Source organism: Betta splendens, chromosome 4 (assembly GCF_900634795.4).
Source record: "Betta splendens chromosome 4, fBetSpl5.4, whole genome shotgun sequence".
Classification (NCBI taxonomy): Eukaryota; Metazoa; Chordata; class Actinopteri; order Anabantiformes; family Osphronemidae; genus Betta; species Betta splendens.
Genome location: NC_040884.2, coordinates 27,537,744 through 27,555,939, shown reverse-complemented (window position 1 = coordinate 27,555,939; position 18,196 = coordinate 27,537,744). Strand labels below are relative to the sequence as shown.

At 47.0% G+C, this 18,196-nt stretch overlaps 2 protein-coding genes across 5 annotated transcripts; one reads left to right on the top strand and one right to left on the bottom strand.

Moving 5' to 3' along the window:
- Positions 1–2: 2 nt before the first annotated feature.
- chst14 (carbohydrate (N-acetylgalactosamine 4-0) sulfotransferase 14) lies at positions 3–3,884 on the bottom strand. The gene is made up of 2 exons (XM_029145939.3): positions 2,189–3,884; positions 3–1,282 (listed from the first exon to the last, which is right to left on the bottom strand). Exons 1-2 carry the CDS (start codon positions 2,477–2,479, stop codon positions 455–457), a joined length of 1,119 nt encoding a protein of 372 aa, XP_029001772.1. The 5' UTR covers positions 2,480–3,884; the 3' UTR covers positions 3–454.
- A 144-nt stretch (positions 3,885–4,028) lies between these two features.
- Positions 4,029–18,193, top strand: cracd (capping protein inhibiting regulator of actin dynamics). Of its 4 annotated transcripts, none has more exons than XM_029145926.3 (9): positions 4,029–4,188; positions 12,168–12,336; positions 12,752–12,884; positions 12,974–13,129; positions 13,257–13,463; positions 13,551–15,873; positions 16,012–16,202; positions 16,305–16,467; positions 16,643–18,193. In XM_029145926.3, the coding sequence occupies exons 3-9, from the start codon at positions 12,843–12,845 to the stop codon at positions 16,807–16,809; spliced, it is 3,249 nt and encodes a 1,082-aa protein (XP_029001759.1). In that variant the 5' UTR covers positions 4,029–4,188; positions 12,168–12,336; positions 12,752–12,842; the 3' UTR covers positions 16,810–18,193. The 4 variants fall into 4 exon arrangements, with proteins under 4 accessions (XP_029001759.1, XP_029001760.1, XP_029001757.1 ...); XM_029145927.3 differs by lacking the exon at positions 4,029–4,188 and adding an exon at positions 5,771–6,947; XM_029145924.3 differs by lacking the exon at positions 4,029–4,188 and adding an exon at positions 7,024–9,293 and having other exon boundaries at positions 13,260–13,463.
- The last annotated feature ends 3 nt before the right edge of the window (positions 18,194–18,196 follow it).

The following is an 18,196-nucleotide window of genomic DNA, read 5'->3' as shown; positions in this document are numbered from 1 at the left end:
TGTCATGTATCACAGAACCTGAGCTTCTGTTTTATTTAATAGTTAACAGCCAAAAGTGAGTAAAGATTGGACGGCTGTGCAAAACTTTGACAAATTTTTAAAACTTTTAAAACCCTGCGAGTAGCTTGTGCTTTAGCCTGCTAAACCACTGAATGCCCGCCCAAGCCTTTAACCACTTCGCTTCTCCAGCATGTACATATGAGGATACAAACAATTCTCTTCCTCTAAGGTTCCTCTAAGGCATATAATGGATTGGTGCAATTGAAACAGAGCATGTAACATAGATTTTCCTTTTTATATGATGTTGATTTCAAGCTTTAGTGGTTTTAAAGTCTTTATGTAATTAATATTGTGTAAACAGAAAGTGTGTGATAGTCGAATACAGTTTGTTCCCTAGACATAAAAATACAAAGATTCTCTATAAAAACTGTCCAACCTATACATTGTTGTAGCTTTAGTGCCGGCAGTGTTCAGTGGTTGTGTTGGGCAGAGGATACAAAAAGAGGGAAAAGTCTAAAATGTACTTGGGCAGAAGTTCCCTCAGTAGTTTTTGAGGTAAACTGCACAGATAATAGTGCAATGTCTCCGTGGTAACAGGCTTGTACCACGTTTGCCTTTCTGGGAAATGAACGTCAGAAGGAGCTCCAACACGCTGCAGAACAAACTCTGCATCCCTCTCCAGGTGCTCATAGGAGCCAATGAAGTCGTAAGAGACGGCACAAGGTTGGCATAAGTTGTACATCGGCATCCAGTGCTCATTCATTCGCTCCACATCCTCATCCAGCAGGTAGCGGACAAACTCTGCGAAGGTCACGTCGTCTCCGGTGATGGATGTGTCCTTAGCACGGCCCTTTCTGTACCTCTTCACGATCTCCACGCCATACTTTTTCTGGTAGGACTCGATCTCTCCAAACTTGTTCCTGTAAGCGGACAGCAGGCGCTCCATCGGCTCTCGCACAAACATGAATTTAAAGTAGTGCCTGAGACGGTAGCGGATCTCATCGGGTTTCAGGGAAGACAAAAACAACAGGTCGCTGCGATGGTCCATCTTTATATTGACGCCAACGCTTTCCAGCGCTCCACTCAAGACCTTCAGAACCCTCTTCCAGTTGGAGCAGGCCACTTTGGGGACGTAGCAGTAGAGGAAGCGGTACTCGTCATTCACCAGGATGTGCTGCAGCAGCGTCTTCCTCTGCAACGGGCTCAGGGACCAAATGCTGTGGGGCATGTTCTTTTGGCGGCACATGCTCCTGATGGTTCGGTTACGAATCTCCTGGAGGATCTGAAAGGCAAATCCAAATCAGAGACACACAGTTCTGTTAAGACCAACAAAACAAGCTTTCACGTTCAGTGAAAACGTGTTAGAACCAGAGGTGGTAAAAGTGCAGGTACAGTAACAACATTGTTCATACACACACTTCTGAGGTACTGCAATAATATCCTCAAGTGTTTTCACTGGAGAAAAACACTGTAGTTTCTGCACCAGTGAACTTCTAAGTTACATTTTGCAGTTGTACAAGTTCTAAATTGCGTTATTGGGGATGAATCAGCTGTCGTTGTGTAAGGTTCTGAATCAGCTTCACCTTCACAAGCTGCTGTTTACCTGCATTTAGTTCCACCAAATGCAGCAAACAGTTGTTTGCTATAAGCCTGAAAAGCTGTATTATGCACACTTACGTCTGTGGCCGGCATCAATGTCAATATTTGCTTTCCAGCTAGTGGAATTCTTTTACATTTCACACATGTAAATGCGAATACATCCTCTTAAACAGGGAACTTTAATACCTTGAACTTCTTGAAGTTTGTATTTCTATCATCTTTGCGTCTGCACACAACGGTATGTGTAACGTTCGGAAGGAATTGGGCTTGCGCCAAGCAAGGTTTAAGGAAAACACTCGAAAAAGAAAGTCGCTGGCATTATGGGAATTGTAGTAAAGAGCGTTATAAGTAAAAAAAATTCGTAATGTCTTTACTATTTATTTAAACATTGATGACATCTTTAACTATTAACTTTAACTATATTGATGACATCTTTAACTAATTATTATTAATTAGTTTAAATCGCAAACAAATTTTAGTTGCGATCTACTTTCATCCATCTGTTAATAACGTGCTAAAACCCAAATCTTCCGAACCATCCACTGACAGACCCCCGGCTCTCCATCACGCACCGCATGGCGGTTCTTACCTGGGACTCCACGTCCACCGCAGCCGCGTCGTGCTTCCCGACCTGGCCGCTGAAGCGCAGCCTCTGGCCGTTCCCCCGCGGTGAAGGTGTCTGCATGCTGTTCAGCATTCCTTTCTCTATCATGAGCAGCAGGCCACCGGATGCTACGATCACCAGGAACGTTAGCACCGAGGGGAGCACGGCGGAGCCACGGCGGACTGAGCCCGAGCTCACGGTCCTAAAGCCCAGAACCGAGCTGTTCCGCGCTCCCACGGACCGAGCGGCTCCGTACTCCTGCCTGCGAGGAGCCATGCTTTGTGTCCGACCTGATACTGCGCTGCCTCTCAGTCCTACCACTCCTAAGTGTTCTCTGAGAACAAACTCTGGTAACTAACACGTACCCATACTCAACTTTAAAAGTAAGCTGCGTAAAGTTGTTTTTTGCCGTAATGCAGGTATTCCTGTACGAATTGTCAAAATAAAACCAACGCAGTCTCCAGCCAAATGTTTACTGCGGAATTACTAGGACGAATAAACCCAACTACTTCTCATCGGTTTCCCTCTAGGTATTTTTAACTGAGGAATCAAATGTCAAGCTAATGACAATGTTCGAAAAAGACGTCCGGTGGACATTTTCAAAGTAAAACTGCCCTCATCTCATCAGACACGTCCACGATCATAAATAAAGCAAATACAGGGAATTCGGAATCAAAACACAACATGTTGTTGTCGGTTGAACTGTGTTTATAACTGCGTAATAAGGAAAGAGGTGCTGTGAACTTTCCTCTAATTCCCAAGACCACCTCCTGAGCCTTAAGTGCCCCTATGCCCGCTGGGAGATGTAGTCTGGCCAGTGCATCCAGCGGATAGACGTATCCAAAAACTAATTTTACAAAAGGGAGAAAGTAATGCACTCATCAATCATCTTAAATAACCAAAACTGAACAATACTCAAGACTTGAATTATACAGATCCATTTGATTCTATTTTTAACCACTGTTTACACCCTTCCTTGCTTTATGGTTGCAGATTCTCTTTGTTCTGTGTTGGTTCTCTGCTACATTCACATAGGCAGGAAGCAGAGATCTTTGGTTACTCAGTCTGGAACTTTGGAAGTGATTGGGTGATTAGACAAAAAGTGAAGTCTGAGACCTTAACAATACTCCCTGGATCCCTGTCTGGTGGTTGTTGCTTCGCTGGCATCGTCTGGAGTTACTTTAAGGAGGACTGATGTGAAGTCGTTCTCTAGTGGACGTCATCAACCAAGAAAACAACATTGTTCACAAAACAGCAAGTACAAGATGAGTTGAGGTTTGGCCGTAAACATTTCAACCATGTGGATGAGTTTGGGGATTTGGCTTCTGGTCTGATGAAACAAAACTTTAGAAGGAAGATGGAGGGAGAATTCTGAAAAAAAGACTAAGAAGAAAAATCTGAAATAAAGGTTCAATGACCCCAAGATTTGAGTGAGTGCCCACGATTTACAATAAGGTTGTTATTAGTTATGCTATGATTCAAAGAAGGTCTTCCTTTTCAGTGGGACAATAATTTTCTTTGTTCCCTTCTGCTGAATTCATCACATCAGTAAAATGAAGGGGAGTAATAATCTTCTCTATAAACAAAGTAACTAAACAGGAAGCGGTGTGGGCTGGGTCAAACCTCAGACCTGATTCATTCCAATCAAACACACACAGTGTGTGCTCCCGCTGATGCCTACATCGTTTCCACCCCGCTGCTTCTCCTCTGACTTCCTGTGAACGTACAGTAACGCGCTCGCATCGTGACAGCGGCTCACGCGTCGGGCTGCACCCCGCTCCGCCGCCGCCGCCGCTCTCCGCGCTCTCACGGCCACACCCTCCCTTCTCCATCTCGCACGCGTGCAGCTGTGCGGGGCTGTGACGGTCGGTGCGTGCGTCTCGCCGTCGGGCACCCGCAGCATCAGCAACACAAAAGGGTCGAGGCAGCCGGAGCTGGGCTGATTCCTCAGCGCCGATCGAAGGGACGAACGGTTCGACGAGGCGGTGAGACGTTTTTTCATCTTTGCTTCCCCATTTCGTGCGTTCACGGGCGATTGATTTCCATTTTCACTGCTCTCGTGACCTTGTCACCGTATCCCACTCCTCATTTCCCACCGAGCTGCTCGGATCCTCCGCTCCATCCTTCGCGGATGCGCGTGTGTGCGCGCTGTGAACGGGATGGCACTGGCGATTTGAGCCGACTTGAAATGCGCAAACACCGATGTCAACAGGCCGAAGTGTGGGCTTTTAAATCAGTCATTTAACAAAGCCAGCGTGATGCTAATCAGTTTAACGCCGTTTGGATGCGATGCCTGACAACATGGTAAAAAAGCCAAGGCCAGATTCTTTGTTCTCCGTCGGCAATTAATAGACTAATCCCAGTGCGGCAGCATCCGCTAATCTGCCATTAACGGTACTGTGGGCTATCGATCAGCGCCTTCAGGTCCATGTTGATGCAGCTCGTCTTTCCCTACAGCCTCTTTCCGAGCGATATGGTCAGTGCAGCTCTTTAGAGTGTCAAGATGTTTGCGTAAGCTGGAAAACACGCACAGGCCATATGGTGCGGGCCTACATGTGCTTTTAATTTTGCCCGTCACTTGAACTGATATCATCACTCCCGTGCCGTGATGTGACGCGGGACGAGCGAACAGCGGATTGTCGGAGAGAAATCCACCGTTCGCAGCTCTTGGATGCGTGGCTTCAGATGTGCGTGAAGCACCCGCTTCTCTGTCGCCCAGCTGCCTATAGGCGCAATATCTGTATAGGATGGTATGTGAAACGCAAAATAAAAAAATAAAAAAACAACACATTGATTGGTTGAATGGTGACACTTAGGGCCTCGGGGCTGCTCTGTGTGCCACACTGCTCTTTGTTTTGCCCAATAAATAGTGCAGAGCTGTCATAGTAACGACTGGTCCACTATCACTGATCCCAGAGTCATGTTTAATAATGGACTGTTCTTTCTCACGTCCTACAAGATGGTTTGGATTCTCAGCTGCTGATGCACAGTAAACAGTGATCTGGCGGAGCGATCCAAGATTTGTGACTAACAGTGTTTTTCAGAGACGTCTGTGGAACCTTTACAGTCTGAGTCACCTGTCACCAGCTGACCTGATATTAAACTGCAGCTATGGATGGGAATTTAATCACCGCGAGGCAGGCGAAGATCTGAGTCACACGTGTCTGTGGGTTTAAAAGCCCAAATGATCTGCAGTCAAACAAAGGTGGAAAACCCCCATCTTATGGAAAACAAAAGAGAAGTGACTTAGGTTTTCTAGAAATTATATTGAATCAAATGCTGAGTAGCAATGTAATAGTCATAAAAGTCATTAAAACATGTCAGCATTTAATTTGATACTGGAACAGGTCTTTTATGTGTTTTATTGGTGGATGTACTTGGTATAATATGCAGATATTTGTAGTATTCCAGTCTTTGCTTATCTAAAGCACCATATTTTAATTACAGTCAGCCTCAGTCTGGGTCCTTATGAATTCTGTCCTAATTATTCTGTCCTGTGTGGTGCGAGTCATAATCAGCTCTATAGAGATTTAGCTCCAAAAAATAGTTAGAACATGTTTATGTAGCATATCTCTGCTACATACTGTCCTTAACCCTTCCCTCTTTATACTGCTAGAATCCATGCTGATATTGAATACATCTGACAGGTTTGATGTACAGTATATAGGTCACAGAGTCTCCAGCATGTGTCTAAAGCAACAAGAACAACGTGCAGTCTAGAAAGCAACGCTGATTTTGATTCATGTTGCAGGATTCTGGAAATGTCATCTCATTTGCATATTTATTTTTACTTTATGTGTGGTATTTGTCTTCCTCATTCGTTGTCTTCCCCTAATATTACCCATCACCTCATGTCTCTGCTCTGGTGTCGGTGGGAGCGGTAGATCCCTCATCCGCACAGAGCGTCGCTGGGGCTCCGCTCGTACGCGCGGGTGTGAACGTCGGCGTGTTTGCGCTGCTTCTATTCCGGCACAGACGCCGTCTGTCCCCGAAGGCCGCCGCCGCCGCTGTAGTGTGGGCAGCGTCCAGGTTGGTGAAGCCCCATCATTAGCATATCCCTGTGAGAGAGCAGTGTGACGCTGCCAGAGCAGAGCTCAGCGAGCTGCTCCACCAGTAAAAGCAGCTCGCGCACGGTTATCACGACGGATAAGGATACAGCTGCAAAATGAGCAAAGCCGCCGCTTCATCCCGTTTACAGGAAGGTCTCTGTCTCCTGCAGTCACAGACGCTCGCAAGGCCGCGAGCTCACTCGGAGCGGCTTGTAACGCGCGCCTGCGGCCATAATGCTAGAATAATAATCACACACGTGCATATGTGCTTACTGTTAAACCACAATGAGAGTCTTTGTGGCCAAAGAGCCAGTCGAAAAGATGAATGCCACTCTGTTCTTGGACACTGGCTATCTGGCGGGCGAACAAAGTGTGACTTTGTGCCTCCTCAGCACAGCAGCGCTAGCAGACACAGGAGAACGCCCATCCCTCGCAGACACACCTCCTGCACTCAAACCCTTCATGTATCTGCTCAATCAAACCTTTCATGAGTATGGGAATATCAAGGGATGTTTGGTCCGTCATTCTCCTGTGCGCCCACACACACACACACACACACACACACACACACACACACAGCTCTCACTGCATCTGACACCTGACTCCAGGTAATGCCCCAGATCCTCAGTGACAGCAGGCAGGTGGAACGGCCACACGCTCGCAGATAGCTCTGCACGCTCAGCGACCGCCGGACGGTAAGAAGGGTTTTTTGACACTCGTAGAGTTGAGCGACTGTCATGTTTAGGTCTCGTGCTATGAACTGATGTGTGTATTCTTTCGGTTCGAATCCTGGCTGTCTGCGTGCGACACCTCAGCGAGTGGCTCGTGTTGTGCCCAGTCTAGCGTGTCCATGTTGAACTCCGACGTTCAGGTTGTTGTTGTCGGTGACTTACAGTTTGTGAGTTAAGAAGACAAAGATGTGTCTTTGTTGTTGTTTACATGGCTGAGGGCTGAACCACCAGTTACAATGGAAAATACAACCAGGGTCATGTGATACATACGTATGGACTGTCTCGCTCCCCACGTTCCTCCTTCACATACTGCAGATGTGTGACGAAGGTGACGTGTGTTGTTTAGCCCATTTCAGTAGGAGTGTGTCTGTTGTCAGTTGTCGCTTTGGAACAGATTGAAATGTAGAATGACTTCAAATGAATTCCTGTGTTCAGTCTGTGCTGGTTCTCAGAGGAGGAATCCGATCGCCTTCATCAGTTTTTGGTGAAAACGGACGAGAACAGTTCATTAGATGCGTCTCTATTAGCGTGAACGCAGCGTAGGGCAACGCACAGCTGTCTGTTTGTGGTTTTATTTAGGGGAGACCAGCAAATTCTTTCGGAAGTATGGTGCAAAACAGCAATAGAGGTCAAACGTTAAAAAAAGTTTCAGAAAGAGAAAAATGAAACGTGAGCCTGTCTGCGACCCACTGGCTGTGGTGCCAGTTCCGGTTTTGTCTGCCTCCTCTGCCTGCTCCAAACATGTCATGGAAACCAGAGGTTGCTTCAACTCAGGATTATAAAGAATGAGACGTGAACGTGATAGTAAAAATGTACTATTTACGATATAGACTCAGCACTCTGTCACATGCTTCATCACAATGAGTCATGCTCTTAGTTTTAGTTCCTCACCCATCCCTCCCCCGTGTCTCCTCTCACGTCATGTGTTCCACACCGATGTAAACAGACCCAGCGGACACAAACTTGCTCATCTGTCTCTTGTCTGTATTTATTTCCCCGTTTTCCCTCCAAAGCCGCCGTGGAGGCAGCCGCGGCGTTCACCTGGGTGAAGCCAGCTTTGTGCATGAGGGCAGATCAATGTTTCCTAAAGTTTTACTGCAGTGGTGCGCAGCCGTCTCGAGCTGCGCAGCTGAAATAGGTAAAACCGCCGCGGGGGCCCTTCACGTTCGTCCGTCTGCTTTGTCAGCAAGCTACTTGTGCGTGAGCTCACGGCACCGAGCCGCGCCAGCAGGACTCCGGCGGTGGTCCGGCCCCGCTCTGGTGCAGAGCTGTGTCATCATCAAACGATGCTGAGCCGATGGGTCGACGAAGGGCTCAGACACAGCGCCGTGCTTTGACGCAGCTGCCACTGTAGATGGCATTTCTGTTTCTGCAGAGCACATGGCTGCTCCTCATGCTTCTCTCATCCCACCTCCACCTGCTTCCTAAGCAGGGCCACCAACACACGCCCGCGGGTCAGAAACAAGCTTCTACGAGTGTCGCGCAGACACTCGGCCCTTCGGCCAAGCAGACAAACAATAACACAACATGTCCCATTACGCCTGCCACGTACAGTGTCGCACACTGGCTGCGTTCACACACCCCTGCCACCAAACATGCTTGTTCACTCCTTGTTCTGCACTGACTGGACTCGGACAGAACAAAGAGTCTTTGTTTTGGGAGCGAGACATTTCTGAGAGAGTCTGTCCGTCTCTGTCAGCCTCAGGAAGGAAGCCCAGGGCATGCTGGTCCCACTGGACAACAGCAGGCTTCTCCCCGGCTCTCTCACTACTGTCTCTATAGGCGTGTGCTGTCGTTCCAGCTGTTTGTGGTTTTACCAACTACGTGCATTTCCTCAGAACATCAGGAAACCTGTGACTCGACTGATGTGCTGCAGATACAGTATGTGTTGGTGGAGCGGCAGTCGTGGGGTGGGGGAAGAAAACATTATGTTTCATTATCCCTCTTTATGAGCTAGCATCCTCAGTGGGCTTCTGTTGCCTTCTAAGACAGTGGAGGCAATCAGGCAAACTGATCGCCAACAGCCAAATCTGGGCTTTTGGATACTGTTGCTGGGGGTGATGTAGAGAACAAGATATGCAGAAGTCAACCTAGGTCTGCTCTAAATGTCCAGAGCCTCCTCTGGGACCTCTCACGTGACTTTTGTTTCCCTTGCTCTTTTTAACCCCTTGCTTTTAAGTGGATAACAGCATCCCCATGTTCGTTTCCTCCTTCTCTCACCGCAGCCAAGGTGCGCAGTGACCATGGCAACAGACGCCACGGAAACTAAGCATGAGATGCTTTTAGAGGTAACCGAACCCACAGGCCAAGGTAAATTGGAAAAACCAAGTGTTTTAGTGAAGCCTTAAAGAGACGGTGTATTGTAACTGACTTCTTGGTAAAATCATGTGTTAGAGCCGTTTTCTGCACTTTTACCCACTGTCTCTTTAAGGAGTGCATGGTGTGGTGATGGGTATATTTCTGATTTCCTAGACGTTTACCAGCTTCAACATGATTCTTTCCAGCATTGTAACTCACTTAAATCATCCCTGGTGCAGCCAGATGATTTAAGAGATCACATGGTTAGTTAAAAGTGGTCAGTGCAGTGAGTGTGCTTCAGGGATTGTAGTAGAAATACACCTGTATCTGTCAAGCCCAATACAGGTGGAACAGTCTTCTGGCAAAAACGAAATACATCAAGAAAACAAAAGTCCAGTTCAACAAAAGCCACTGTACAGATCAACCAGTCAGTGAACCAGTCAGTGAAATCAAATTAAATGACTTAAAAGAACTGACCTTTACATAATGGGGACTGTTTTCTTCTATTCAAACACTGCATTAGTAAAATAGGACATTTGTTTCCATGAAGTGCAAATAACCATGTGCAATAAATTGATGTTTTAGGAAATAGACTTACTCACTCACACTGGGATACAATTATACCAATTAAATAGTCAATTAGACCATTAGGCCATTAGTTTAGCTTAAATTGACTTGACGACTGAGAAACGATCTTTTCTTAAATGGTTTTATTACTGTAGCACAGTATATTTCTGGTGTCATTCAATTTCTTAGCAGCTGTGTTGCATCTTATCTCAGATTTGTGGAATTCTAAAGCAGTGTCCGAGCCAAACTCCTGCTGGTCCTCTCACCAGATGTGAAATGTTCCCTGATCACACGGCAGCAGGGGTCTGGGTCCAGAGGCCCAGGGTCACAACTCTGAGCGCTGCGAGCCCACAGGAAGCACAAGTTAACCGTAGCATTGGTTTGGAGGCTGCTGCTGCTGCTGCTGCTGCCGCCGCCGCCGAGTCGTCTGCGCTGCAGAAAAACGCGTCCTCTCTCGTTACACGCATGAGTGTGTGAGCACGCCCACGGCGGTGCATTATGGGCTTTGTACCAGAGCCACTGAAGCAGTGACGGGCCCTGATGCTGAAAGAGCATCAGCGTTACACCATCACATCACTCGCTGGACGAAGGCTAAGTGGGAGAGGGTCGGACAGGGTATTGAGCGCACTGTCACTTTCACCGGTGATGTGAACGTTTGTTTAAAAAGAACGACACAGTCACAGTCACAGTGACTCATTAACTCTGAGCTAATAGCTCAAACCAAACAAAGCATTCTTTAGTAAATTGGCAATAAAATCCTCTAAAGGTTCATGGTAGATTTAGAAAAAAAGAGCTTACTGTAATTTTACTGCTCTGATGTTTTGGCCCATTTTACATCCAGTGAATTGCTCAACTCAGCAAACGTTTCCGTCTTGTCTTTATGTTTTTGTTATGTAAGTTTGTTTTGCAGAGAAACATTTTACATTTTCTAACAAAGCTTTTTGTTTTTTCATGTTGTCTATACATGGCAGGTGATCAAAATATGCGTGAAGCACTTGAAATCCTTTAAACAGGCTACCTGGTAGCTCAGTAGCCAGAGCATTAGAAAGCAGAAGGACACCAGGTGTGTCCTTGAGCAAGACACATTACACAGCTCTCTGTGCTCTGCAATGTGGCTGCCCAGTGCTCCCCTCAGGGGATGGGTATAAATGCAGAGATTAATTTCCCTAATGTGGAATCAATAAAGCTCTATTATTATTATGTCATTAGTATTTCTTCAACAATGGAAACATTTACAGTGATTTCTGACAAATGGGACTATGGATAGATACAGAAATGTAATAAATATCCTGGTGACTGTAAAAATCATGTAATTGTGGCCTGGTTGTACAAAGAATGTATTAGTTTTAATAACCCGACAATTAGAATTTTCTCTCCTACATAAACTTGATGACTCACATGCAAGGGTCAGAGGTCTGACTGGGGAAATGCGTTTACTGTATAATTTCCCATGATGCATCTGGTTTAGGGAGCAGCACGCGAAGTGAAATCCCACACCAGTTGCTACTTATAGCTCAGAAATGGATATCCACAGGGCCCCGAGAACGCCTGCCTGCACAGCGGTGTAGAGTGGCTCTGTAATCGCACCCACTTAGTTCAGCCAGTGGACCTCCACAAACACGCAGGCACAACCAAAACACGCAGCTTTTTTTGACATTATGTGAAACGGTTCAACAAGAAAACAAAGAGATCAAGCAGAAGTTCAGTGCTTACCGAGTTCAGGACTTCCTCCTGACCCAACTCTTGTTGTTCTTCTAGTGTTTTTCTTTGGCATGTTTTGGTTTGTTGGATTAGACAGGTTTTATCTTTAGCAGCTCATTTCTAATTTGTTGCTCTGATTGGACACATTTGTAGAGAAGTGACTCACCAGCTGTAACACGTGATGAGTAGCAATGAAAGTTCACTCTCCTTCACTTCCTGTCTGTCTTTGTTTTAGCGGGTCAAAGTTTACTCTACTTAAATCGCACACGAAAACCTATGACCAGGATTTATCACTGATTCAATGATTTCTTGGGAGCAATCAGCAGCTTGAGTATGTTCAGTCATTAAACCAAGGATGTGTTGTTTGTAAAGCAGGGATGGATGCAGGTGCTCTCTTCTTATGCATGTGGTTTATCTGTTCCACTTATCAAGTAAGTATGAAGAGCCCAGGTTTTCCACCTCATTCCACCCGCTATTATGATTATCTTCTCATTCCTTTAATTCAATCAATTGCATTTCATTTGACACACATACACAAAAACATGCACTGCGGATCGGGTCACCTAGGATCGATGATCTGAGTAGCTGTGGTTATCATCCGTTTTCTTTGGTCAACAGAGAGAAGGCGACAGGGCAAATTCCAGCCCTTCAGACGACTGTTTGGCAAGAAGAAGAAACGAGAGGCAAAAAGACGCTTTGATAGCGCAGATGTAAAGACGGGCTTTTCTTCTGGGGAAGTGTGCAACGGCGTTGTGTCCGACGATGAAGAGGCCATACAAAATCTGAGGTCAGTAGCAATTTTTACAGAACACAACAACATGGAACCTTTAGTCACTTCTTGCTATTGCTGAATAAAGCTACAGCCACAGGTCTTATCAGTGATTTGTTATCTACACAGAAAGTTTGGCCATGTTTTGTCACCTTTATACAGGCACACAGGGTAGATGCAGTCTTCTTAACAGGCTCATATAGTAAATGTTTCAAGTTGTACTACCATAATCTGTATAAAAAAGGGTGAAGCTCTTCTCAAACACAGCTTCCAAAAAACGTGACATCATCCCAGCCTTTAATTGATGGGCTGAAACTGTAAAGAGGTCATGCGTCCCTTTGTGCAATATGATTTACAGGGGCCGACGTTGCAGCCTGCTCATGATAAATAAATGAATGACAGTGATGACATGGTGCATTGCATACCTCTGCAGGGAGTTGAATCCCATTGGATCGCGAGCTCTCTCACACGACAGCATCTTTATCCCAGAGGAGCCGGCAACAGGGCCCAGTGCTGATCACAGCATGTCCCAGGAAAACGTCTCAGACAAAGTCAGAAATCTGCAGGTGAGTCACAGTCTACTCTACATCTGCACTTGCTTAATGGTTCTTGTTCTGCATGTTCTGCACCAAAACTTGTTTTGGTGATCTAACAGAGGCAAATAGCACAAGGTATAAAGTTTGGACAGAGGCCTCCTTCCCTGAGGAGAAGTGAAGGAGATGAGGGAAGTTCAGATGATGAAGATCTGCCACGAAGCCCTCTAAGGGTGTTGGCCCAGGTAGAAGCCGAGCCAGCGAAAATGGAGCCAAAGGTAAGAGAGCATTAACCTTATCATGCAGCCTAGCAGCAACTCACAGTTTTTCCACTGCTGTAAGTTGCTATCTTAAGCTTTGATATGACTGTCAATCAAAATAACGGCTCTGTTTCTTTGACTAAAGCAGATCCAGGGGGCTGGACCACAGAGCTCCCCAGTAAAGTCCCCAAGGTCAAAACGAGTTCTTCCACCCACTGGTACGATCGAGTCCATCAACCTAGATGCTGTCCCACAGTCTGTTCCTCGCTTAGACAACACCGCTGCCAAACATAAGCTGTCTGTTAAACCAAAAAATCAGAGGATTTCCCGCAAGCACCGGCGCTTTACCCAGGTGAGCCACAAACAAGTTGTTGAAAAGCCTGTCAATGACTTGTTGTGTGACAGTGTAGATAAGCTAGGTGTACCTCCTCGTTCTCAGGACCTCGAGGAAATATCCATTCCTGGTGCCGTACAAGAGGACGATGAGGCGGCTGGTGTATCCACAGATGCCCAGCGCCGTGGATCTGTTGAAGAAATCCTCAAAAAACAGAAACTCCATGAGGAAGAAAGACAGGAGTTTAGGAGAAGGAGAGAGCTTGAGGAGCAGAGGCTCAGACAGGAGGAAGAGGAACGAAGGAAGCAACTAGAGGAGCTGAGACTGCGTGAGCTGGAGGAGGAAAGGTGTCGTAAACTGAAGGAGGAGGAAGAACAAAGGCGCCAGGAGGAGGCAGAGAAGAAGAAGAGAGAAGAGGAGAGGAGGGTCAGAGAGGAGGAGGAAAGGAGGCAGCGAGAAGAGGAAGAGAGGATGCGGAGGGAGGAAGAGGAAAGGAGGGTGCAAGAGGAAGAAAATAGGAGACGAGTGGAGGAGAAGAGGAGGAAGGAGGAGGAGGAAAGAAAGAGGCGAGAAGAGATAGAAAGGAAGAAACGAGAGGAGGAAGAAGAGGCAAGAAGGCAGCAGGAGCTTGAAGCTCAGAGGAAAAGGAAGCTGGAGGAGGAAGTAGAGGAAAGGAGGAAAAAGGAGGAGGCAGAGAAGCTTCGACGAGAGAAGGAGATGGAGGAAAAGAAAAAAATGGAAGCAGAGGAGATCATGAGAACGGAGGCTGAGCAGAGGAGGATGGCGTTAGAGGAGTCTGACGCCAGTTTGGATCCACATGAGAGAAAGAGGAGAGCTGAGGAGCTACGTTGGAGGGAGATGGAGGAGAGACAGAGGCCCTTTACCTTCAAGGTTTCCTCTGGAGAGAAGCAGATTTTGTTCCAAAAAGTCAACCTGACGCCTGTTACACCAACATCCAGCCACCAGAGTGGTGCTACCACTGAACAAAGGGAGGGAGCTAACGCTGCTTTCCCTGAAGGAGCGGACTCCCCGACCCTGCCAGCATCTCCGTATGTCCCCCACACAGCCATTCTAGTCACCGGGGCCCAACTGTGTGGGACAGCTGTCAATTTAGACCAGATCAAAGACACGGCATGCAAATCTCTGCTGGGACTGGGGGAGGACAGAAAGGTCCAGGGACCACTGCCAACAACGACTAAGGTGTCACCAGACCGCAAGTCTGGCAAAACTAAATCCCTCAACGAGTCCTCGGCCTCTACGGACCAGTCCAGTGCTGCTGTCTTAGCAGAGTGGGCGAGTATCAGATCAAAGATATTCAAAGGGGTGGAGGATGGCAAGTACGATGACTATCCAGACCCGAGCAGGAACCAGCCTCAGCCCAGCATTGAAGACCAGCCTTCGTTTGCTCACACAAACCTCAGGAAGACTGTGTCTGCCAGCGCCAAATTTTCAATCACCCCGGCAAAAAAGAAGTTTGGCGACTCGAACCGAAGCTCTGAGGTGTTTGGTTCGGATGATAAGGAAGCAGTAGAAGAACCGACATGCTCCCACAGTCCGACTGCAACCTCTTCAAGTCCGACTAGCAAACCTCAGAACAGGGTGAGTAAAAGCGTCCGCATAGTAGAAAGAGGGTCCGAGGAGTGTATGTTTGCCAAAGACCTCCCGTCATTCCTGGTTCCCAGTCCTGGAGCAAAACCCGAGGGAGCAGACTTCAAGATTAGGGCTCAGAGTGAGGGAGAAACCTCTGAAAGCAGGGAGAAGGCACAGGAGCCTGGCCAGGACAGCGAAGACATGCCCTCGCCTTTTGGCATAAAGCTAAGAAGAACCAACTACTCCCTGAGGTTTCACAGTGAACAGTCGACAGAGAAACGGAAGAAACGCTACAGTGCTGGGGACAGCTTCGATGGAGTCCCTTCACCTCTCACCCCCATTGAGCCAGACTCTGATGCTTCCTCTGTCTTTTCAAACAAAACAAGTCCTGTGTCACCCCAAAAAGAAGGTGCAGTCAGCAAGTACCTGCACTCATGTGCCTCCCCTGGCACCCCTCGGGCCAAATCAAGCAAGTCCAGCAGCCCGTCTACACACTGCGAAGGTGAGAAAGCACTTTCAAAACCTTCCCTCTACCGCAGACCAACTACGTCCCCCAAACCTACCGGGTCGGTCCCGACGCCTCCTCCGTCACCTTTGCCTAAAGCAACCCATGCTCCTCCCAGTGATGCTTTGATACAGGGCTCAGTGGGGGCAGACTTGTCCAAACAGGAGGTCACAAGCAGGAGTGAGGAAGCTTCAGCAGGCGCCCATGTGCACGGAAGCAGCCAGGGTCAAGTCCAAGGGGAGGAGGAGCCGAAGGAGAAAAGATCGTTCTTTCCGTCTATCAACATCCCCTGGAGAGAGAAGGTGGACAGGAAGACCGAGCTCATCAGGCGAGGTCAGTGAAAGAGATGCACGGGACACATACATGCAATAAAGGAATTTGACATCCAACATGTTAGCACAGTCAGGTATTATATTGGGGATAGTGTCAAAAGGTCAACCTCCCATTAACATGGTAACATGTGTCCTACAGAAAAACCATCCCTCCAGAGCAGGCACTCACTGGACAGTACCAGGGTCCAGGAGAAGGAGGCTGGGCCACTGTGGATCACGCTGGCGTTACAGAAGCAGAAAGGCTTCAGGGAGCAGCAGCAGAACCGGGAGGATCGTCGCAGCCAACGAGAGGCCAAACTGGCCGAGAAGCAAGCTAGAGAGAGAGACAGTGTATGTTTCCCAGACTGGCTCGCCTTTTAACTCTTTTGTTGCTCAAGCAGAGCAATAGGCACAGTTTGCATCCCCTGAAATAATCACAAATCCCATTTGCAGATTACACTGGTGAGTCCCACAGAGAGCAAAGGAGGTGCCAGCACGAGTCCTGCTTCTAAAGCTCAGACACCAGAGGAGCCCAAAAGACCCGACAGCCTCCTGGGACGATTTGAGCGCAGAGAAAACCTGAAAAAAGCCAACACTTTGCCCAGCTCTGTCACTGGTAAGAATGGATGCTTTCTCTTCATGTTTGGGTTTGAACTGTTGATTGAATTAATTGTCATATACAAAACAGAGCGACATATGTATAGCCGAAAATTATTAGTGACAACCATAAAATAATAGTTTCAGCTAAATTATCTGCGTAATTACAAGCAGCTTCTTCATTTGTTCTATAGTTTCAGTCGAGATTGCAGACTCTACACCATCGCCCCCTGCTGTCAAGGAGGTGTCAAAGCGCTTCCCTTCCGGTGACTCTCCGCAGGTGTCCACCGAGCCGGCCTGGCTGGCCCTGGCCAAGCGAAAGGCCAAAGCCTGGAGCGACTGTCCACAGATCATCAAATAACACACCGTCCTGACACGACTCTCGGCTCCGGCCCGCGTCGAGACCGCACACTGCCCCGCAGGCTCTGAAGCGCCCTGAGAGTCGACGTCACATGCCTGCTTCCCCCCTAAAGCTCCACATCTGATCCGTCACCATGAGAATGCTCCTAACTGTGAACAAACAAATTTGAGCTCCCCATCACCTCGTAACCACACACACTGGCTGGAACTATTATGAAGTCACATTCGAATATTGTAATAAAATTGCAGATATATGTAAACAACTGTTGCGAGCATGCACATACTGTATACAGATACACAAAGTATATGTCCCCAAAAGAGTCCTCAGCAGCCAATCAACCGTGGCTGGCCAGTGCAATAGCCAAACCCCTTTTTTATTTTGTAGCCAATAGTGTCACCATGGTTGTAAATACATAATCCACCCAACACAATTTAACACTTTTGTATTGAACAGCTGAAGCTCTGACATATGACAGAGGGGAACTGAACTGTGTTTTAAGGGCTAAAAGTAACAATAACTCAACGTGACCCTGCTGAGTCTGCTGGTCAACAGCTGAAGGATGTTACAGGCATCTCCTCTGCCCTGGATGGTGAGATTTATGTACGACAGCTGATTCATCCATGTTGAAATGATACTGTATCTCCTCTGAGCCTCGTTTGTCCTGTACAAACTAAACGTTTTTTTTGTACTCTTACTCGAAACCTTGGCGTAACAATTCTCACTGTGTCCGTGATGACTGTGACGGCTGTCAAAGCTATTGTACAACTAGAACAGAATCCTGTCCTGATCGCTCTCTCTCTCTCTCTCACACACACACACACACACACACACCTATCCGCTGCACTAAAGACCACACGATACTGGGCATTTCCAATAAAGTCCAAACTATCCTCACAGTCGTGTGATGAAGTCATCCGGACATCTTGCTCCTTTGACGGGGGACCCGTCCACCCGCTTGCTGTAACATACGATTCTCGTAGCAGTCCTCATGTAACACACTTGTGTTTGTAGGCTTCTCCCATCACTTCCTTATAAATGTAATACAATCCTACACAACAACATGAGCATCTCTTCTGACGATAACAAAAAAGCACTAATTTCCAGACATTCACTTAATGCTCTGTATGTATGTAAGTATGTACTGTATGTAAGTCGAAAGCGTTCGGGGCTTCGATCAGAGGCCTTGAAGGCAGCTCAGTCACTTTGTCATTTTGTTTCTAACTTTGGTCGTGCACAATAGTGTAGTGTACGCAGTGTTAGTATATGTAACAAAAATGTTTGGTATTATTTGCACTTTTTTTGTCCCACTAAAAAGATATTCATGAGAACATTCTTAAAAAGAAATAAAATGTTATGGAAAATGTAAATAAATACTGATGTCTGATGT